The sequence below is a fragment of the Dunckerocampus dactyliophorus genome, chromosome 6 (genome assembly GCF_027744805.1).
Source record: "Dunckerocampus dactyliophorus isolate RoL2022-P2 chromosome 6, RoL_Ddac_1.1, whole genome shotgun sequence".
Classification (NCBI taxonomy): Eukaryota; Metazoa; Chordata; class Actinopteri; order Syngnathiformes; family Syngnathidae; genus Dunckerocampus; species Dunckerocampus dactyliophorus.
Genome location: NC_072824.1, coordinates 8456353 through 8479684, shown reverse-complemented (window position 1 = coordinate 8479684; position 23332 = coordinate 8456353). Strand labels below are relative to the sequence as shown.

Below are 23332 nucleotides of genomic sequence, written 5' to 3'. Positions count from 1 at the left end.
AAAAACAAAAAAATCTTCCTATTGCTGACTTACTCGGGTATAGATGTACAATTATTACAAACAAAAAAAACACTGATGCCAAAATGAGTGATTTTTTATCACAAAATTCTTGTTGAGCTGCAGCATCTCATGTTTTTGCCAAAAATGCAACACGTCATTTCCAAAACAATAGCGGGTGTGCCCTTATGTGTGCACCCCCACCAGCCAGGTGACCGTCGACCTCGACGTGGACGCGCCTGGCCCCAGAATGTGTGTGAGTGTGCGCGCGCCCCCGCCGACTCACATACGTCACGGTGCTCTTCTAGCGCGCTAGTTAAAAAGGAGGAAAGAGACCAAAGACAAAACATGTGAGCACTTCTGGTGACTTTTTAGTGTGGGAGAAGAAGAAGAAGAACTTTTATGTCTTGCATGCTACCTTTTTCTTGGCTCCATGCATCCACACAGCGAGGGATTACATCTGAAAGGAACGCCAAGACTCTTCTTTTTGGGGCTGCACTTTTTATGTTCATCTGGATAAAATTGTAATATTGTTTTTGTGCAGTTTTTTGTGGGGGGAGCATGGTATTTATTTTTAATACATTTATTAATAGATTCCAACTCGCGGCACCTGCTTTTATGTGCAGCATGTTTTTACTTTTCTTCTTGGCTCACGTATGCAAGCTGTAAATGTAATAAACACACACATATATAGCCTTGATATAACATATTTCATTGCAGACAAGGAGAGCGGTGGGGGATAACTTGTGGAATAATTTTATTTTTGCTGGGTTTTTTTTTATTATTAAAAAACAAGACAATGAAGCATTTGCAATTCGTGCTAGTGCTGGCCATCGCTGTCAACGTGTGGGAATGCGGAGATGCGAAATTCGGCGAGAGGGGAGCTGAGCTGAGCGCCAGGAGGCGACGGTGTTACGACGGCAGCCTGCCCAAGCGCCTCAAGAAGCGGGAGAGGAAAGTCCTGCTGGACGGCACCGGCAGCGGGGACGTTTGCCACAGGTTATACCCGCGGGTGTCCTGCTGTCCCACCAGGAGAGCCGCGTACCAGATCGCTCACCGCAGGGATGCCCGGGTAAGAAGGTTAATAAGGTCCATTCATTGGCTTTTCAATGCGCTTTTTTAACAACCTTTGTAATGCTGCCTTATTGTCAGAAGCGGCTGGTGGTGGTTTATAGTGGTGCTGGTGGGTGGTTTGCCTGCAGGCTGCTTGCAAAGCTCCACGCAACAAAAACATAAACAAGATGTGCCGTAAAGTGACATTATTGTTGTTATTTATTGTTTGTTTACGTCACTTTCTCGCCGTTTACGATACCTACCTTGTAGTTGGTGCGTACCGAAGTTATCGTATTCTACTTGGCTTTATTTTAATAAACCATGTCCGGTGCGTCACAGTTGTTACCATGGTCATTTTACACCGACGTTTTCCAGCTGGGGAGCCGGTGTTGGACTGAAACGTCCCGGCAAAGGTAGGAGGGCAACCGTAAACCCTAAACCGCTACCACTTCTTAGCAGTTAGCGATCACCTTTGCCTATTAACTGTTAGTTTACGTCTGTGAAGTTTCTAGAATATTCTGTTGAGGGTTCTAGTTTTGTGGCATCTGTTATCTTGCTGACAGTGATGTAAAGTTTCCAGAATTTTCTGTAAGGTTTCTGTCTTAGTGGCATCTGTCACATTAGTGCATGGAAGTCCCAAAAAATTCCGTAACTGTTACGGACCAGGAACTGTCACGTGAAGGGTACTGTTTTCAAGGAACAGTAATCATTTCATAATATTCCATCATGTTCTAGTTCAGCTGCATTTTACCTGAAATCTTACGGAACAGGAGTTAAGTGACACGTTCATGTAACAGTCACAAGGAACAGTTCTAGGTAATGTAGTTCATCTGATCTGTTATCATACTGTATGTGTTTAAGGAACAGTAAGATAAGGACCATGAAGGTTTTCCAGAATAATCCATAAGGTTCTGGGAAAGCGACATCTTAACTGTTGTGTGTCCATAAAGTTCCAGCAAAGCAACACCTGTTGTCTTACTGTATGTGATGTAATTTCAGACTATACTGACATCTTATCTGTCATGTGTCTCAGGAAGCACTCATGTCAAGATTCCAGTATTTTCCATTAGGTTCTAGCAAAGCTCTAGCCCAGTTGTGGTGTGTCCACAATTGTCCGCAAAGCGACATCTTATCTCATGTGAAGTTTCCGGAATATTTGTTGAGGCTCAATTAAAGCAACATCTTATGTGTTTAAGAAATAGTCCTGTGAATCTTGTAGAATATTATGTAAAAGCAACAAAACATGTAACAATGACTTCACCATGCATTATTTCCATGTAAAACCCTTGCTGCAATCATTCAGTGACTGGGTGGTAGTAACCCAAAAGACAAAAAAGCCATGTTGCATAATTTAATTTCCTCAAGTCATGCAAATTGGGGGGGGGGCTTGAGGAGACTGAATAGGACCAAGTCGACTTCTCCTCCCAGCTACACTGCCCACACACGGAGCTCATTCTGATTATGGCCAAAGAATAACAACGCCATTGTGTTTGTTGGTTTGGCTAATGGGAGAAGCTGGAGAACATCACCCCCCTTTTACTCGTTGCAGTCAGCAGCCCTGTCCAAGTGTTAATGCCCTTGGGAGGGGTCCTTCACTTTATCCCCCCCCCCTTTGCGAACCAACATACACCTATTCCCTGAGGACAAGTGTTTTGTTGGGGCTTAGTGTTGCCTACATGGCTGCTTTTCCCTCCCACTGCTTCTTTAAGAGGTTTGCAGAGCATCACAGATTTGCTGCAACTGAATGACAAGTGTTCTTTTCCACAAAAAAAGTCTCTCCTTGCACTGGATGCAAACCTGCATGAGTTAACCGTCAATGACTTTTACACTGTAGCTTGACCCTTCTCTCAGCTGAGAAGCAAAAACAGCGCAAACAAAGCAAGGCTTGTTCTGCTTTTTTGGATGATGGCAAAATTGGAGGGTGTCCCGGCAACATATGGACACAGCGCACGGCCGAGAGCACACAAATGCTACTCAAAGTGGAGCCGGTGCCAGCTCGTGGCACTCGGAATCACTAGGCAATTTAGAGCAGGAGGGCAGGCATGCCCACATCGCTGCATGACATTATGAAGGAACACGTGCAACCTGGAACTGCCTTTTTTGTGACAATACAGTACCTCCTAATTTACCACCATTTGCATCCTCTCATCAATTCTATACAGTGGAACCTTAAAGGCCTAACACCAATCCAATTGGTTTGGTTTCTTAAACATTTTCCCTTAGGAAATAATGGAGGTTATCTATTCCAGGGTGTAAAACCTTTGAACCGTAAAGGCTTCATCTTTAATGAGGATTGATCCAATTGTGATGTAAATTGAATCGTTTCACAGATGCATCTCACACAAATCTCATTTCAACAGTCTTACAAGTGTAAAAATACTCAAACCACTGTGAAATGTTACAACAGTCACAAGAAAGCCATAAATGTTTAAAAATAAGTTAGCCTGCCGTACCATGAGTATGTTAAAACGATACAACAGGGTGCAATGAAAGTGCAAATAAAAACACTCAACCTTTCACAAGAGAAGATAAGTATAGCAGCAAGTCAGTCAGTGCCTAGCAGCTAACAGGTAATGTGAACGCCGCTTCCTAGACTTCAGCCTGTACAGTTTTGCTAAGCTCACTCATTCCCATGGCTGTTGGTCAATTGCTGTCTTATGAATAAAAAAATAAAAAGCCAAAGAAAAAGCAGCACTTTCATGCTCTTTTGAGGTATTTTGAAACATTGTGAGATATGCCATAGTCTTAAGTGATAAAACACCTCCATAGCAAATTTAAGGTTTCTCTCATGTTTTTATGAATGTAAACACATTGAGTTTGGTTCCTAACCAGAGGATCTAGTACCTTTTTGGGTCAACACTTCCAAATAGTCTTTTCCTCAGTAGCAGTTTGTTCCGTACTCAGGGAGTGCAAGTGTAAGGTCTCCTTATGTTAGCCTTGGGTCCTCTGAGCTAATTGACTTCGACAGACTGCTAATTTGTTGATACCAGAGAGGGAATGATGTGCCTGTCTATCTCTAAATTTGTGTTTACACATGGACCTCACACAGAGCAAAGTACTGCCAGCCTGCTTTCCTGCCTGCTTGCCTGCCTGACTACCCAAGCGACACCGCTCTTGACCTAAGACAGATTACACTGTGTTTTATTGCAGCTAATTTGTTACATAAATAATTCTTCTCATTTCTTTTTTTGAAGTAACTCCCTGTGTATTTTTGCATAATGAGTATACATTCGTCGGACCTCGGAGTTGTAAAAAAAAAAGACTTTTCCAGTCACAAGGGATACTCTCCAGAATGGCTAATTTATTGTCTTTATGGGGGGAAAATATAAGATTTAACGCTACCTGTAACATTTAGTGGTGATTTGTGGAAGATACAGTATGATGTATGTATCATTATATGAAATAGCTGGCATTTCATCTAAAGAGGAAAAATACACTGATGCTTCATATGTTATAGTTTATATATTTGAATGTGCCATGTTGGAAAAAGACGTCAGTAATATACAAGTGATGTCTGAATGTGTTGTACCTTGACTGTCTGTCTGCTTTGGCTCATTTAGTCCATTTCCATTTGCTTGTGCAGTTTTTTGGTGTTGGTACAATCCCCCAATTTAAGCCTGACTCACCTATTATTTAGTCACTGAACTGCAGAGAATACCGGAACTTAATTATTTTTGTTGTAGGGATGGACATTTGACTAAATTTCCTTAAAAACTACCCATTCCAGGGTTTCCTCTAGGATTTTTTGAAGCTGTGGTGGTGGGCTGCATAGGAGGGCGGACTGTTGCCGCTGTGTCGTGGCGTTGCTGCGTCTGCAATTAAAAAACAAAAGACAAATAGCAATTTTTTTAATGGTTTATTTAGTATTTACAGCATTTAACTTTTTTCAACCACAAGCCAAACATGAACCGAGAACATTGCAAACCTGCAAATTTAATGTCAAAGTTGCTGGGAGCACTGCCAACATTTAAATGGCACTTTATTTCTCCACTGAGTGTGCTCATTTGTCATTAAATACAGCTGTCATGTTTGCATAGAACACTTACAAAAATACTAGGAGGTGAAGCAAATATTTTTTGGTGAACTACTCAACATCAGCTACTGCTGGCTTACGTGCTACCTGTTGGAGACCCCTGTGATAGCGTCACTGTCTAAAGCTGTACACACTACGTGTTTCAGGTCCACAACTTCGACACGTAACTAGTGTTTTGAAGACAAGCCATAAGTATTATAATGATAACAAGAGAGCAAGATTGTTAAGTGGCACTTTCAAAAAGTAAGTTGTGATGATAATCGATGATTGATGTATCCTATGAACGTAATAGCCACTTGTAGCTCTTAGCTAGCTAGATGCCGCCAGCCAGGTATCAGTGTAATGATATTGAAACGTGAGCGATCACACACGCTGGCATATTTTACGGGCTATTGTTCATTCTCCTGATAATGAGAAACAAAGTGAAAGTCAACACAAGACGTGTTGCAATCTGATCACTAGTCAAGTGCCAGCAAGGCAGACAGGCAATTTTGGTGCATGCTTATCAAAATAAAGTGCAGTGAAACATTTTTATGATATTTTAAATCATTTTCAAACTAATTGTGGTCAATATGTGTACAGATATAATAAGCCATATATGTATGTGTATAGCATATATATGCCTTCATACAACATATTACTTTAAATTGTTTTCAAGTTTTTAAAAAACCCAAATTTTTAAGGTGTGGCGGCTTTTATTTTGTAGTGGCGCATCGCCGCGATCAATTATATGTCGTGGAAACCCTGCATTCATATCATCATTGTGATATATGTATATTATTTTACTTTGAATGTTGTGAACATCTGTTTGATGTCCACACAGGATATGACACAACTTCCCATACCTGACATCATGTCGTAGCAAACTACATTATTTCATTTTATACCAACATGATAAAAGCTACTGTCTACCTTATCCCAAAACCTTTTTAATCCAATGATGTAATTTTTTTTTTGGTGTGTGTTTATGTGTGTGGTGTCCAGATTTTCTCCACCAACAACACAGAATGTGGACGTCTGCTGGAGGAGATCAAGTGTGCCCGCTGCTCCCCCAATGCCCAGGTGTTGTTCCACTCCTCAGACACAGACAAAATGCCACACAGGGAGCCGGACCTTCCCCAGCTATGCCAGGACTTCTGCCGTGAGTTCTACTACACCTGCAGAGGACACATACCAGGTAATTTCACATTTAAAAATGTCCCTGAATGTGACTTGGATTTGTTTTTGATAGTTTGCAAGGCAACACACACGAAGCAAATCACAGAGATTCACTTGTTGGCCTTGTAAGATGTTCAGTGAATATTTATTTATGCAGCTCTTACCTCATCTGACCTCACCTTCATTTGTTGCTGACCACCCCTCATGTGTTTGCTAGCTTGTCCCTCTTTGCTTTGCTTTTGCTCGTCAACGCATCCGTAACGTTTTTCATTAGATTACACCCCTGCTGCCCTTGTGGTGTTTTGTTCTGCGTGTTTGGAGCTTATTTTAATTAGCATAACAAAATACGGACATGTTTTCCAGCCTGGACTGTCGTAGCCACACACAGACTTTGGTTTACATGTGCGTGGAAAATATTCCGCTATGGTGCAGGTGGGTGTGAAAACAAACTATTACAACAAAAACTAATAACAATAAAATAAAATAAAAATCAACACCAGCCCAGGCAGTGGGGCTTGGAAGCGGAGCAAAATGGATCAAATGACCTGTTCCTGGATACCAGACTCAACTGCTGGAGTTGATTTTCTACTCAGGACACATGTATCCTCGTGTGGTCCAGACATGATTCCCTGGCACGAAGCCTTTCTCCGACATGGTGCCTTTGTAAATACAGTCACATTATAACTGATGCTATTTGGGATTGCCTGATTAATTGACTTTGATTAAGCACGGCATGAAGCAGTTGAGTCAAAATGGAGTGCACTACTTGGCTGCAACCAGCAGAGGCGCTGTTGATTCACTCTCAACATGTTTGTTGTATAAAGAAGAAGATGCTGATGTCAGCGATGAATCTGTTTGCCCCAAAATAATATTCTTAAATTATAGACATTCGCTTAGAAAAACAAACTTTACGTAGTATTTGAAAATAACATTTATCCGATAAGTATGCCGTTCATTTTCCGTAATGGCAATCAACGAAATTTTGTCTGTCATTTCTGTTGATTATGTTAAAGATGAACAGTTTTCCTTTTCAAACAAAACAAAACTTTGCTTAAAACATGCTTTATTGGTTGACAATGTGTCATAGTGTAAAAATGGTAATGGTTTAATTTTATTTGAACATGCATTCAAGTTACAATGGAATACATCACATCATTCAATTTACATTAATGTCCAAAAGGAGTAGGAAGAAACCAAGTTTATTTAATCCTACCCCCCATTCGTTCCACATCTTTTACAGTAACTTTTATTCACTTCCTGTATTCCATATGTGATTTTTTAATACATAGAAGAATGATAAGGTAATGTAACAATATGATGATGAAATTATGAAGATTTTTTTCACAATAAATAGAAATCATTTATAATAATCAGTGTAATAATAAATGAACAATAATATACAGAGACAAGCGTAACAAAACAATTTCAAGACTCTTCTTCCTTGTATTTTGCAAACATCAACTGCTTGTGTTGTTTCTTGAATTCGCTCATCTTGGTGCATTGTTTGAGCTCTTACTCAATCCGTAAAAAATGCTCTTAGCTGTTTACACTGCATACAAAAAACATTGTGAAATTTTTCCTATTTTAAATTTACTTACAAAAAAACCCTCTATTTTAAAAACACAGTTACAGTAAAGCACAGTAATAAAAATAGTAATTTCAAAATACATTTCTGGGTTAGCATTAATGTGGAAATTGTGTGGAATTGTAGAGCCCCAGTAATGTATTGCAAGGGCATTCAAAGTGCAACCTGGGGGCCATATTTGGCCAGTCGCTTGTTTTTTATTGGCCATTGGCATATTGTAAAAATAGTATGAATTCTTTATTAATTGAATAAATTCAATTAAACTGCCTACATCAAATTGTTTTTTGTATCTTTCATGCCCAAATATATCCAAGTGGCCCACTGCATCCATCAAACTGTCGGTATGCAGCCCTCAGTGGAAAATGTTTGGACACCCCTGATGTGTGAGCTCTGTTCTGGGATTGAATATAATACATCCAACAAGGCAAAAAAAAGTAGTTGATCCAGCACTTGTTGTAATGTGAAATGTTAAAAGGTAGGAAACGTTGCTGTTCAAAAGAATTCTTTGCAACCTTTGAAGGGATGCAAGATGACCGCTACCTGTGCCTTCCTGAGTGCATACCAAATATGATCAAACACCCTTCCACAGCAAACCCTCCTCTGGCTTAAAGTACTCCTTCAATGTCTCATGGCCACAAACTGATTAAAATCTACAGAGGAGATTCGCAAACACCCTCGTCGCCAACCCGCCCACCCACATATACGGTACGCTGCAACACGAGTTGAATATCAAACATGCAGCATTCCAACATAACCCATTCTTGTCTGCGCCTAATGCTGCGCTGGCATCCTCGCTTGCTATGACGCTGCCGCACTACAGCGGAGATCATAGTGCAAAAACGTCTGGAGTTGCGTTACTGCCCAGGAGCTGACACATGTGGGCTCAGGGAGGAGTGCACCCCCCAGCCCCTCCTTTCCTCCCCTCCCAGTGTTGTGCTCCTCCGCCACAGATCAGCATATGTGGTGACGAATGACACATTTATTTTTCTACAAAGCTTGTGTGTATGTAAAACTGCTGAAGTGCATCAAGATGTCAAGTGCTTGGGGTGGGCCACCCAGGTTGCCTTGGAAGATAACCAGATGGAAGCTTCAGTGCTGGGGAGCCATGAATATGGACACAGCTCTGTCTCTACTCCCTGCTCTCCCTCTTTGCCTCTCGTCTGCATGCTCGAGCTCTCTTGTTAAAGATGCATTTGAGAATATTTTTAATTATACATTGTTTTGGACAGTGTTTTTCAAAGTTATTCAAGCGGGAGGCAGGGTACACCCTAAACTACAGTAGTTCCCAGCCAGTCGCAGGGCACCTATTGACAAACAATCATTTAAACTCACATTCACACCTATGGACAATCTCAAGCCTCCAGTTAACCTAAAATGCATATTTTTGGAATGTGGGAGAAAGCCAGAGTACCCAGAGAAAACTTACTCACGCACGCACGGGAAGAACACTCAAACTTCACACAGAGATTCCCAAACGGAGATTCGAACCGTCATTCTCCTAACAGTGAGGCCATGCTAACCCATTTCGGTTATGTTTAAAGGCAACAAAACTAATTGATTTTTAGTTCCTGCTGTGAGAGAAGAAACAGTCTCAAGTGAGTCTCCAGAAAATACTTTTTTGGGGGGAGTGTCCGATGATGTCCCCCATGCTGCATCTGAAGCTGCTGCCTCTCCAGTTTGCACCAGTCACTGGGACTGCAGGCCTGTGCACTTTGGGAGGTGAGCACTCTTTCTCGCGACTAGCCATCCCATTTCTGACACCAACTGTGGCAACAGGAGGGACACGAGGGACCTGCACAGGGGCCGGTGCTAAGCGCTGGCGGTGCCATTTTGAGCCCGTTGCAAACTGTCACTTTAATGAAAAGACATTAAGATTCAGTTTGAATTTGAGAGAGTGCAAAACAACGCAGCACAAAAAAAGTTCAGCAACATGTTATTATCCACAAATTAAAAAAATATTTTTGTTTGTGTGAAGATTATCAAAATGTTATAGCTGGGGAGTTGAATCAGAGCATTTGCACATGGACCTGAATGAGAAGTGAAACAAGAAGTTAAAAATCACGCAAGTCCAGTTGCTAATTGAATAATAATGAGAGGACCGATTCTTCTGTAGACCAGCCCTCTGCCTGGACCAGTAGATTGAATTGGATATTAAACAGTACCGCCATAAAGAATTTCCCCACGTAACAGAACATCAGCTATCGCTTTATGCCACACTCTTCTCCAGTAGATATGTAGCTGACTAACTGTGTGTCAGTTGGACAGCACCTTAAGTCCACACTCGATGTTGTGCCCTTCCCGCTCAAGCTTGACCAAGTCATAAAGATGGCAGGCACCTCTTACTGGCGTAGCAAGCGAATAGCACAGACGCAAGGTGCGTTCACGGACTGTGGGTCATTACTAAGGGTGTCACGAGACACCCTACTCTCGAGACAAGATGATGCATGCAATTGGATCCACCAGACGAGACGAGATTCTAACATTAATTTTAAGGGAAGTACACTGAAAATTTTTTTTTATTTGACCAAGTCTCAAAACAATGCAGCTGCGTTTTCAAATGTTTATGGTCCAGCAAATAATTGACACTAAACAATATTTTTTTTAGACTAAGTAAGCCACTGTTATAATAATAATAATAATGATATATCATAATAATGCAATGTTTTCTTTAATATGTCATCTTTCATGCTGTAAAGTTGCAGAATTGGCTTTGTGACATGTATTTTCGCACAGGCAATTCGTACCGTCTGTCAAACGTTTGCATTTCTTGAAATGCTGGCTTTTCAACTGTATTAAAGAGCAGTATTTCTTTTGCGATGACTTTCTGTGAATGCACACCATTTTGCACTGTTCCGTTTGTATTCACTTTGCCACCTTAACGTCTCCATGAGTGTTGACTGTTGGGACGGAGACGCTGCTTCACAATGTGTAGTTTTGGTCCCAGATGGGAAAACTGGGTCGGTTGGGTATGTTTGAGGTGGACAAGTTAGTTGGATTGCCTTTTATGATGCTACCACTTTGGAACAAATCCGGCATACTGGCCTGTTCATTTTGATGGTCTCACCTTGCTCATTAATGTTCTCACACGGGGGCTGTGGCATTTGGCTTTGCAAAAATCTTTTTTCCTCTTAACTTGTAAAACGTTACCTTTTTATTGCTCCTGACGAGGCTCCTCTCTTTTGCTTTGTGTATGCTACCATCATCTCCTCCCCTGCAGACACAGTGCGATTGCATGACTGACAGGAGGTCTCACTCTGTTCTCCGTTGTTCTATGAAACAGACCCGCATGCACATGGCAATATTTGGAGGCCGGCAAAATGATCAAGTTCATTTATTTGGTGATTTATTTATTGATTTATTTATCATCACGAGACAGTTTTTTCTGCTCTGAAGCATTTGTCATACGTGCAGTGACTGTACTGCAGCCATACACGTCACGCTGCACTCATCAAACCAACTGGACCTTGATTAGTTTGACGTTTACTGGACCTCGCTCTCACTTCACAGCCCGCAGGCCTCCCACCTTTCCACCACTATTCCTCTTTTTTTCCCCCTCTACCTTCTTTCCCTTGCACTCACTCCCGACCCAAAGTCCCACGCCAGCACGGTTAAGATAACTGCCGACACAAGTGGGTGGGTGGTATAGCCCGAGCTGTGTTCCCTATGCGCGTTTGATCTCCATGTTGTGTTTAGATGTTCAAGGGGGATATCCTATCACCTCCACTATTTGCTGCGGTCAGCCCTTGTGGTCGCAGGCTGTGTGGCATGAGAGGTAGATGAAAGACGGAGTGGGGGGGGGGGGCCTGTTTGTGTTTTTATCGCCAGTGGGTTTGCTCCCCTCTGTCCTCTGGGTTCCACTAAAGGAAACAATATTGCCAAGATTGTTTTTAGGTCGCAAAGGGGGTTTCATGAGGTGCCCTGCTCACTTTGCATCTTGCTGGGAATATTGTTTGGGCAGCACTGTTTTTTTTGTGTGTGCGGCTGTACAATCTGAATGCCAGTCAAAGAGGAATGAGAAACATAAAAAACACAGCTCTTCTATGAAATATGCTGCTCTTAGTAGCTTTCCATGTTTCCTCATAGAGAGGCTGGGGACTTTAATTTCTTTAACCGCAAAGAATACTAAGCACCTACCAGGTGTAGGGTATTTTTTAGGGGGAAGACCTCGATATGTGCAATTGCTTTAAAAAAATGACATATTATTGAATAGCAGCTTTGCTTCGGCGGCGTGTCATGTAACATAACTTTTTTTTTTTTTTTTACCTTAAATATGAGCTTAGCAGATGCCATGTTGTTCGCACAAAGCACACATTACAGCCTGGAGGCAAAAAATAAAGGCGTCTATTTCGAGGTGCAGTCAAGTTTTTCGGACAATATTGCGTGCCCAAACAAAGCACGCTATGTGTTGCTGATTCACTCATTCTGTCTGTACATTTTTTATTGAGTGCAACTAACCCTCCATGGGGCCAAAGAAAGCTGCAAGTGGCAGCAATTTCATAAAGAAGTTGAGAAACACTGTTGAATTTGATCTTGCCAGGCTGTACGGGAAGTCTGCATCAACAATAAGTTGTATGCATTCATCATTTATAAATATTTTGCATTGTTTTTAACGATAATTATTCTCTATAAAATGCATTTTTTGTTAATATTTTTGTGTGTCTGGAACGGAATAATTTAATTTACATTATTTCCCATTAGACAAATTGCCTTGGTTTGGATGAGGCTATGAGGCCATTAGTTGAAGAAAAAATGGTACTGATGTTGTTTCTAGCAGATAATTTTGGGCTTGTATGATTAATTATAAATAAAAAAAATAGAATAATAGGAGTTGATCACAAAAAGGTTGGCTTTTTGATCATTTGAGCTGAGCTTTCGGTTTATCCCAAATACAAGTTATTTTGTTTCCATTGATTATACATCGACAGGGCAACTCGGTTCAGCCAAGAATCGACCGCACATTGAGCCAGTTTACTACATGATATGTTTGTGTGTACGAAGAATATTAATATCCTAAACATACTCAGTCCTGTTTAGTATATACTGAAGGCCAAACATTTTGAGTTCCTGGGGTTTTTTCCAATTTCCCAAAGACTCCCATGTCTCGTGTGCTCACCAGGAGACGGCATACATTTGTATCAAACTGACAGTTGGTATACGTTGTCAATAAATGTTTGTAGCAAAGTCAAGTATTTATTATTTGATACGCACAAACATTAGAGCATATGCCAAAATCATGTCAGTGTAAATTACAATCCAGAATGCATCCCCACTCTCTCCATGGACTTTGTAGCCTGAAAAAATCTTGTCCACATTTGGTTTGGCTTGATGTCTCCTTGCTCGTTCCTCCCTGTGGTTTGGTTTGACCCATCTCTCTCACACGCACACACACACAGTACATATCCTTTTTTTCTTTCTGTCAATTATTCATCTCTTCTCTCTTATCCAGTATATAGATACTGCACACACAATTACCAACTCATACGCCACCAAACTAAGTTTCACTCCACGTCATATATCATTGCACAAATCTACCCACTCGTATCTTTTTTTGTGTTTGCTAGAATTGTTCCAGGCTGATGTGGACGAGTTCTGCCAATACTATGGGAGACGAGATGCCAGCCTATGCTTTCCAGATTTTCAACGAAAGCAACCACAAGGCCAAGATTCCAACTACTTGGGAGATGAGAAAATAGAAGATATCAGCAGGTTTGTGGCCAGATGTTTATTCAGTGTGGAATATGCACATGCATGCTATTGTTTTTGGAATAGCTTTCTCCTTCGGCCAACGGAGATCAGTCAGATTCATCACATTCAACCTTGATTTGCATGTTCGTGTAGAAGCAACAGGTGGAGTCACATGCTCACTGGCCCGTTCGTACACTTTTGGAGACAGCGCTCCCCGGTCTAATCCTCAAGTTTGTTTAGAGTGCTTCTGCTCAGCTTTGCTCACACAATAGAAATGCATCAGTCTGGTCAACTCATCACCATTACAAGCTGTGACCTTTTTTTTTTTTTTGTCCAAAGAGGGGCGGCCTCTCATCTCCATTTTCCCTGAGGCTAAAAGACCTGACTGCACTGCTACATGAAAAATCGTCACTTGTTTGGCTTATACAAGAACAGGTCCAGTGAATGGCAATGAGTAGCAGAAAACTGCACATATGGACTCAATGGTCTTAATTGATTGTAATAAACTGGACAGCCTTGACCTTAATTTGTAACTCACTGTGGAGTTTGTCTGGAATGTTTAGCTATTTTCAATATGAATCATTTAAAGTCTAAAAGTCTTTGATTGGCTTTATTGCTATATACTTTGAGCAAAGAAAAACGTAGTACAGTGGAAGACAGACAAGAGACAAGGACAACAGCAGCAACAACAACAATTGTGACAACAAGAACAGAACAACAGAAACATACAGAACGACATCAGCAAATAAATGTCTGTGACAACTATAAAGACGAACAAGGACTTAAGGACAAAGGACAAAACAATATCAACAACCACAATGACAACGCTGTCAATGACAATCACACATAATAGTAGTCATGAAATGATGAATTATGATCGTGATCACAATGACAATACTGCATTGAAACAGTCACACATAATAGCAGTCATGAGATGATGAACTATGATAGTGATCACAATGACAATACTGCATTGAAACAGTCACACATAATTGTAGTAATGAAAATGATTATCCATGATAGTGAACAGAATGATAATTACTGTAATGCACATCATTGTAAAAAAAAAAAAAACTATAGTCATACTGCTGATATCACCGTCGCTGTAATAAAACCAACAACATAATAACACCCTGGTTAACTCAGTGAGTAATGTGGGGAAGTACGTATGTACTGTGAGTGTGCATAAGTACAGGTATCTCTGTATGTGGGTAAGACTTCATATATATAAAGGTGCAAGAATGTGTGGGTGTCTAATTGTCACTGAGAATGTATGAAAGGAAAGGGGCCGCCTTCCACCTCCCAGAGAGCCCCGCCCCAAATAGCCAGGCCGAGCCCCCGCCGCCAGAAGGCCACCAGGCCCACAGGGGCAGGCAGCACAAAGATCAGTGCCCTAAGAGCCAGCCCAGAGAGCCCTCCCCCCCGGGAAGACCAGCAAGGGGCCGAAGAAAGGGAATCCCAGCCAAGGACAGGGCGCCGGCGGGCCGGAAGACTGCCAACCCCTGAGACCAGCGAAAGATCACACCCCACAAAGGCAGACGAGTACCGGGGGCCACAAACCGGCAGGCCCAGAGACGCCCCCACAACCAGAAAGAAGCCCGCCCGCGCCGGAAGCGCCAATCCCCGCCACCCCCACCCCCAGGGAGCGGAGCCCGGCCCGCCCCGGGCCAACCCCCGCCCGACCCCCGACACAGGGCCGCCCCGCCCAGGGATGCAGGAGGCACACCCTCCACCCACCCGGCAGAGGCACGGGCGGCAGAGATGTATCACCCAGCACTCGACCCCACGGAGCAAACCCATGTATGCCCCCCTCCCCAAAAAATAAATAACTAAAATAAATAAATAAATAAATAAATAAAAGTACACACACGCACGCACATACACACTCCAACGCACCCACACGCACGCACATATACACACCCCTAAACCCCCACGCGCACGCACATATACACTCCAACGCACTCAAGCGCGCACACCCACGCACGCATGCACACGCACGCATACACGCGCGCGCGCGCACACACACACGCACGCACACACACAGTGGTCGACTGCCCGACACCCGGAAGCCTGGGCGGCAGAGATGTATCACCCAGCACTCGACCCCACGGAGCAAACCCCTGTATGCCCCCCTCCCCAAAAAATAAATAACTAAAATAAATAAATAAATAAATAAAAGTACACACACGCACGCACATACACACTCCTACGCACGCACATATACACACCCCTACACCCCCACGCGCACGCACATATACACTCCAACGCACTCAAGCGCGCACACCCACGCACGCATGCACATGCACGCACACACACGCACGCACACACACAGTGGTCGACTGCCCGACACCCGGAAGCCTCACCCTGTCCCCCGTTGGTAACCCAAGGAGCAGCGGAGCCGGGGATCCCGGGGTCCCAGACATACAATCCAGAACCCAGGCGCGGAGAGCGCGGACCGCCGGGGAGCAGGTAGACACCAGGCCACACCCTCCCAACGGTAGGAGGCCGCCAGCAAGGCAGACAGGGGAGCCAGCGAGGAGGAAAGCGGGAAACCGAGCAGGCGGGCAGGAAAACGGGCGAGCAGCCAGGCGAACCACCACACAGCGCCAACCGACACCCGCGGGCCAGCAAACACCGAAGAGGGAGCGGGAGCACCGCACCCCAAGCCGCAGGGAGGCCAAGCACCAGAGCCGAGAAGGCGAGACCAGCAGCAGACCAGCCGACGAACCCCACAAACCACCAGAAGCCAGACCAGCCACATGCCACCAGAGCCGACAGCACACCACCCGCGCACCGGAGCCCCACCCCCGACAAGCCCGCAGACAGACCGAGGGAGGCGAGGACACAGACAGCGGCCCAGCAGAGCACAAAGCGCAACGGCGACAAACGCCCAAGCGCCCGACAGAGCACAACCCCCCCCAGCGGGCCCGGCCCCAGGGCAGCAGCCGCCCCCAACCCCCACCCTGCCACCCAGGCCCACAGTACCCGCAAGCATGACCAAGCCCCAACCCACCAGCCGGCCCGGTCCCCCCAGCAGCCGCCACAGCGCAGCAACCACCAGCCCCCGCGGCGGCACACGGGCCACCCGCAGCACCAGCACCGCCCCCCGGAGACCGCCGAACCCGCCCCAAGAGCGCAGAGGCGAAACAGCATAATTTATTAATGAATATAGTTTTGAAAAGAGTGAAGCCGTGGAACTTGAAGCGAAGTGGCGAGGGATGACTGTATATTGTTTTCAATATAATACATATTATATTTATGAGTTGAGGTGTAACGATTCATACTACATTGATATATCGATTTATATTCCTATGATTCAACTACATCGATCTGTGTTCGGCAAGTTGCCATTCCGGACGACAAATATTGATCTAACATTGTTTAAAAGGTAATCAATCGGTTGCATCGATACTAGAAAATAAAGCATTGGATTTATGCACGGCAGGCTTAATATCGATGTGTGTGTTTTTTTGGGTTTTTTTTAGCACTTTTGATGATAAAGACGTTAAACGTTACTCGATTCAGTCTGCCTGTCTGTGACGTCATCACCATGCGCCAGCAGACCACAAAACGTACCATGGTAGATGGCAGAGGACAAGTCGGCGAGGTAGAAATAATTAAGCCACCATTGCGGTCCAGTGTGCGGAAACACTTTGGCTTTTGCAAAAAGGGAGATGTACTAAATAAGTCCAAACAAGTCACCTCCTTGTAAGAAGAAAGCCTTAGATGCACTGTATGGCGATTCCTTCACCCAAAGAGAAAGAAAATCCACAAGCGAGACAGCCAGACTGGAAATGCCATGAAGTGGTGGGGACCCCAGGAGAAAGAGCTACCTCTACTTTCAACCCTTGCTTAATGGTACCTGTGTATTCAGAGCGAGTTTTTAGTACTGCTGACGACGCTGAATGCACAGAGAAGTGTTCTGTGGCTAGATCATGTTGATTAGATGATATTTTTGAAAACAAATCTGTAGAGTCATTGAAGAGTAGTTGGTTACACTTGATCTTTTGTTAAACATTAGTGCACTGCTGTTTGTTTATTAAAATGAGAGAAGTAGCAGGTTCAACCACGGCTTATTCAACCTGAAGAGATGTTGGTTGCGCTAATTTTTTATTTTTATTAATATTGTATTATTTTTATGTTGAAAAACAAAAGCAGAAGTGACAGGTAAACCTACTGTTGAAGTGTTAATTGCACTTAGTGTACTTTTTTAGAACATTTTTAGAATATTGAAAATGAGAGCAGAGAGCAGTAAATAAAATGTGAATGTGTTTGCCATTAATTGTTGTTTACTTTTTTGTTTATATCCATAATTAATTTATACCTGATTCTCTTACAAAAAACAACGAGAATCTAGAAACTTCACCTGCACTGTCCAGTATCCAGGTATTTATTACATAGTCACACTGGTTGGATTTTTGGCAAAAAACGTACTGAATCTATTTAAAGTTACTGAATCATTTCGGGTCGTATCGTTCTAAAGGAACAGATATAGTCCTTGAATCATATTGACAACCACACATCATGATACGAATTGAATCGTTATTCAAATTAATTGTTACACGCCTATTTGTGAGTGAACTTATAAACAAGAAATACAGCAACATGGTTTAGTCTTGTCATAAAATGTCTTGCTTGTCCAAATAAAGGCCCCTACTCAAATAAACATCTTACCCCTTTGAGGCCTGGTACGTTTGGTGAATAAACACACCTGGAAATGCACTGGCATAATATCACTGACATAGGTGGAAAATGTTTGCTTCTTTTATCATTGAATGTTAATTCAAATTGTGAATCAACAAAAAAAAATACAGTGATACCTCGGTTGGACGAAAACCAAGGCAATTTTTCTCATTGGAAATAATGTAAATCCAATTCATCCATTCCAGACACCCGAAGATATTAATTAAAATATTATTAAGATTATAGAGAATAATAATAATTTTACCTGCACAAAACAATGCAAAATACTCAGAACTGACAAATGAAATGGAGAAATGAACATTTAAGATCACTTTACCTTTCATTGAAGACTCTTCTTGGTGAAGTCGGTGAAGAAGTAGGGGAGTGGACACCATCTTAATACTTGGATTTTCAATTTTTGTTGTTGTTGACTTCCATAGTGTTTCTCACCTTCCTTATCAAAATGCTGCCACTCGCAACTTTCTTTGGCCCCATGGCGGGTTATTTAGCTGTTACACTCAATAAAAAATGCACAGACAGTGAGTCACCAACGCGTAGGGTGCTTTGTTTGTGCACTCGATTTCATGGAATGATACAGGGCAAGCTGCAAGTTTGTTTCGCCGCCATATTGTACGAGAACTTTTACCAAAATTTTCATCAAACCCCAAATCATACCAAAACTGCGACGTTCAAAAACTGAGGATTGACTGTAATTCAGGTCATTTCTTAATGACAACAAATAATAGCAATGAATAATTTTCATGTGAACAGTAGTAGTAGGAATGGGTTTCAAATTAAAAAGAGAGGTGTTTAAATCAGTGGTTCTCAACTGGTTTGGTTGCGGGACCCACCATCACCCCTCAGTGACAAGTAGTGATCCAAATTGTGGGAATTTTTCAACTCAAACCTCTGCGGACTGTCTTTATGGCGCGCTGTTTTCCAGCAGATATCTGCAGTTGTGTATTGAACGAACGGCACATTATGTCTCCAACTCGATGTCCTTCATCTCCCACTCAAGCTTGACAAAGTCGCCCAGAAACATGACATGCATCTCGCAGAGGTGTAAAAAGCAAATAGCATAGGCAAGAATGTGAGGTGCATTCACAGACATTGGGTCATTACATTATTTTGTTTTGTTTTTTCTAGGCAAAGACCTGCAACCCACTTTTGGGTCCCGATACACCAGTTGAGAACCACTGGTTTAGATTGTCTGTTATTAAATCATGTACACAACATTCACATTGTGTACTAGTGGCCTTACACTTACTACCCTTTCCCTTTCTCCTATGCCCTATTACCGTCAAACTGCATTGCTCGTCCCTGCAGTCCCTCCTCTCTGACCTTTCTGTATCTCCGCCGTTGCCCAGGAAACACAAACACAACTGCTACTGTGCCCAGGAGGTGTTGAGTGGTCTGCGGCAGCCGGTGGCCGTTGTGCACTGCGGGGATGGATCCCAGCGGCTCTTTGTCCTGGAAAGGGAGGGATTTGTCCGGATACTGACCCATGAACTCCAGCTGCTCAAGGAGCCCTTCCTGGACATCCACAAGCTCGTGCAGAGCGGCCTGAAGGTAGGAGGGAGTCACGAAAAAACACCTGCTCTCACAAAGTGGACATATTTGTATTTCTACACAGATTTACTATAAAAGTGTTTGCACTTATGTAAACACCAGCACTGCTAATGTTGTTGACCGTGAGGAACATCTCTGTGCTGAGACAAATCTCTTAAAAACGGTGCCTGCTCACTATTAGTCTTCAATTATATAATTGCGGCGAACAAGAGCTCATTCATCAAACATGATCGCGGCCAATCATTATGCTATTTTCTGCTAATTAACTGTACATACAGCTCGCATTGTGCTCACTGCTAATTCTCACAAGATGGGTTAATGGCTTGCCTAATCTGTCCCACATTGTTCCATTACGGCACACAACAAATTTCATGTTACAGCATCTCTGATGAGCTTAGATCCATTCTTATTACAATGAAGTGAAGGGGTTCACTCCCTATATGTGTCGATATAAAACACAAGTTTTGTAAAGGAATAGTAATATTTACCTTGTCTACCTGACCTCCTGTCAGCGTTATAGTCAGCAGCCTCGAATGGGGAAACTTGGCTGGTTGACTGGGAGCCAAGGGGTATGCAAACACGTGTTCGAGTTCTATTCAGTTCCTGGCCTGCCTGCGGGGTTGAAACACGGCGGTACCTCTACATCCAAAGTTTGTACAAATTACCAATAATGTGTGTTAAATATATGCCTTAAAAGTTACACTTAGAGACAGTCAGGAAAGATGTTATGATGGTGACAGTTTGACCCTGGAACAGATTAACTCCATTACCATTGTAGGCCAGTGTACAACTCTGTGCTCTGCTTTGCAAGCAAGAAGTGATGCAGAGTTTTGTTTTTTTATTTCAATTGTTTAGAATTCTTCAGATTGCATGAGGAGATGTCATTGCTGGGATATTTCGAGGGCACGCTCCCAGACAGGAAGTTTGCCCCTCACGCATGCCACCATTCACAATTTGTTTACAAGGAGTCAAAGCAAGTGTGGCATTTGAATATGTGACTGCTCCCAACGGCCTGCTCTTCTCTCTCTCTCTCTCTCTCTCTCTCTCTCTCTCTCTCTCTCTCTCTCTCTCTCTCTCTCTCTCCCTCCCTCTCTCTCTTCCCCTCTGTCCCCCCCCCTCGCTTTCACTCTTATCATTGCTCATTCTCCACCGGCTCTGGATAACGTGATTATGATGGTAGTTAGGACGTGGCTCAGTCCCAGGAGTCTTGTTCTGTGATCCTAGCGGGCAGATGGGTGACACCCCCACCCCCCTCAAGCCACACAGGGTGGACGCAACTGGGGGGCTAAGGTGTTTACCGGCGGCATCAACAGGATGGAGCTGCCTTCTATACAAAGGCCCCCCCAGAGACAGGCCAGATAACAGGTTTATCATCAGTACCACGCACATGCTTTGATTGTAATGTCCTGTGTTTCCTCCTCTATCCCCCACTCCTTCTATGCACCCCCGCCTCCATGTGCCAATTAAGCAGCATCGAAACAATGCTGTGCTGCTTTGGTGTGGGGCTCCATGCTGCACTGTGGGTGTTCTTTTGTAATTTGATCTCTGTACGCTTGTCCTACCACAAATGCACACCATCCAAGTCATCCTCACCGCTGTGGTCTCCCCGCAACTGTTTGATATTTTCCCCCACTTCCAAAGTGATTGGACAAGACTCTGACTGAGTCAGCTCCAATATATTTACTTGACTTTCAGCAGTTTTTAGGGGTGCATATGCAGTTTTTGTGGAGGGATCTTCTTCTCATTTATGTAAAGCATTTTCTAATTGAAGGCAGAGTTGTGTAAATCATTACAAATTCCATGCTTGACCTTGCTTCTTTAAAAAAAAAAAAAAAAGGCCTGTGCAACATTAGAACAGACATGTTGCGTGTCTTTTCCAAATGAAGACATCTGTGAGCCACAAGAGAAAGCTGACAGACCACTGACATGTATCAGCCTTTGGATCAGTGGCAATGAAGTGATATATCATAGTTTGAACAAATAAGTCACAGCATGTTATCCTCTTTATCTCTGGCTGCCATGACAGCTGCAGACAGAAACGCTGCAAAAAGGGCCAACATAGTTTCTTTGAGTTTTATGGGCCAGATAAAACCATCAAGCATCAACTCTTGTGAAATGTGTCTTTTAGTGGACGCGGGTCGACAAGAATGAGGTCTCGGGCTGGATTTACATCTACATGGTTGAAGTGGTACAATGATTTGATTTGCTTGCAAAGTATTGTTTTCATCCATTATTGTAGCTGCCCCATGTTTTGGGGCAGGCACATGATTATTGCATCAGGTGTTCAGTAAATGTTAATACAGCGATATCAGATTTGTACAGTTGTCCCTTGTTTATTGTGGTTAATTGGTTCCAGACTTGACCGCGATAGAGCATAGAAAACCTGTTTATGACCTTCTAAAATTGTTTTTTTAAATTATTATAGCCCTCTAGGCATTAAATACCACCCCTGTAGTAACCTTTATAATCATATTACTTAATATAGTAGACATGATAAGCAATAATAAGACAGAATGTAATGAGGGCCGATCGTGTGGCATTTTAAAAGAAAAAAGGTCGACTTCAGCCTATCATCCATACTAACTATGACATTTGTCACTTAATTGATATACAGGACAGCCAGTCTAATATTAATCTGCCATACATAGACATACTGTACATGACGACAATACTGCTAGCTTTGTTTCCATCACATTGCGCACCACTTGTGCGCAGGCTACGGGATCCCTGAAGTGACACAAGACGGACACCACTTTAACAATACCGTAGCAATCTACTGAGCTATCAAGTTAACCTCCAATTTATTTTTTCTAAGCCTAAGAATAGGTTTGATGGCTGACTTAATGCAGGTAATGTCCTATCAATCAGAATCGGCTTTATTGGCTAAGTATGCTTATACAAACACGGAATTTGGCTTTGGTTAAAATAGCTCTCTTTGTACATGTACGCAGACACTCAATAAATAAGGAGTAATTAAGAAAGTACGATTAAGATGTGCAAAAGGGATAATGATATAATGACAGTGCAATTCAAGTACGTGGGTGTGTCATTAATAAGCCGGGACATTATGTGCATTGTAACAAAAAAACTGTATATACTGTACTTTAGAAAAAATAGTACTTCAACTGTGTTCTGTTGAATAGAGTGACGACCTGAGGGAAGAAAGTGTCTCTATGCCAGGACGTTTTGGCGTACAGTGCTCTGTAGCACCTACCTGAGGGGAGAGGTTTGAACAGTTTCTGTCCAGGGTGTGAGGGGTCTGCAGTGATGTTCCCTGCCCGCTTCCTGGCCCTGGACCAATACAGGTCACATATGGAGGGAAGGTCGGCGCCAATAATTTTTTTCTGCAGATTTGATGGTCCTTTGTAGTCTGTTCCTGTCCTGTGTGGTTGTAGATCCAAACCAGACAGTGATGGAAGTGCACAGAACAGACTGATTGCGGTGTAGAACTGGGTCAGCAGTTCCTGGGGCAGTTTGAACTTCTTTAGTTGTCGTAGGAAGTATAACATCTGCCGGGCCATTTTTCGTGCATTTTCTATGTGGGAGGACCACTACAGGTCCCGAGAGAT

At 43.0% G+C, this 23332-nt stretch overlaps 1 protein-coding gene across 2 annotated transcripts in view; it reads left to right on the top strand.

Annotated features, from left to right (window-relative positions):
* The first annotated feature begins 313 nt into the window (after positions 1–313).
* Positions 314–23332, top strand: part of hhip (hedgehog interacting protein) — a 48908-nt gene continuing 25889 nt past the window's right edge. The window contains exons 1-4 of one of the 2 annotated variants that reach the window (XM_054778592.1): positions 314–1069; positions 6068–6260; positions 13388–13532; positions 19562–19763. In XM_054778592.1, coding sequence (XP_054634567.1) covers positions 797–1069; positions 6068–6260; positions 13388–13532; positions 19562–19763 — 813 coding nt within the window. In that variant the 5' untranslated portion in view covers positions 314–796. Of the gene's footprint in view, positions 1070–1292; positions 1464–6067; positions 6261–13387; positions 13533–19561; positions 19764–23332 lie in introns of those variants that run through there. The other variant, XM_054778594.1, reaches the window with a different exon arrangement.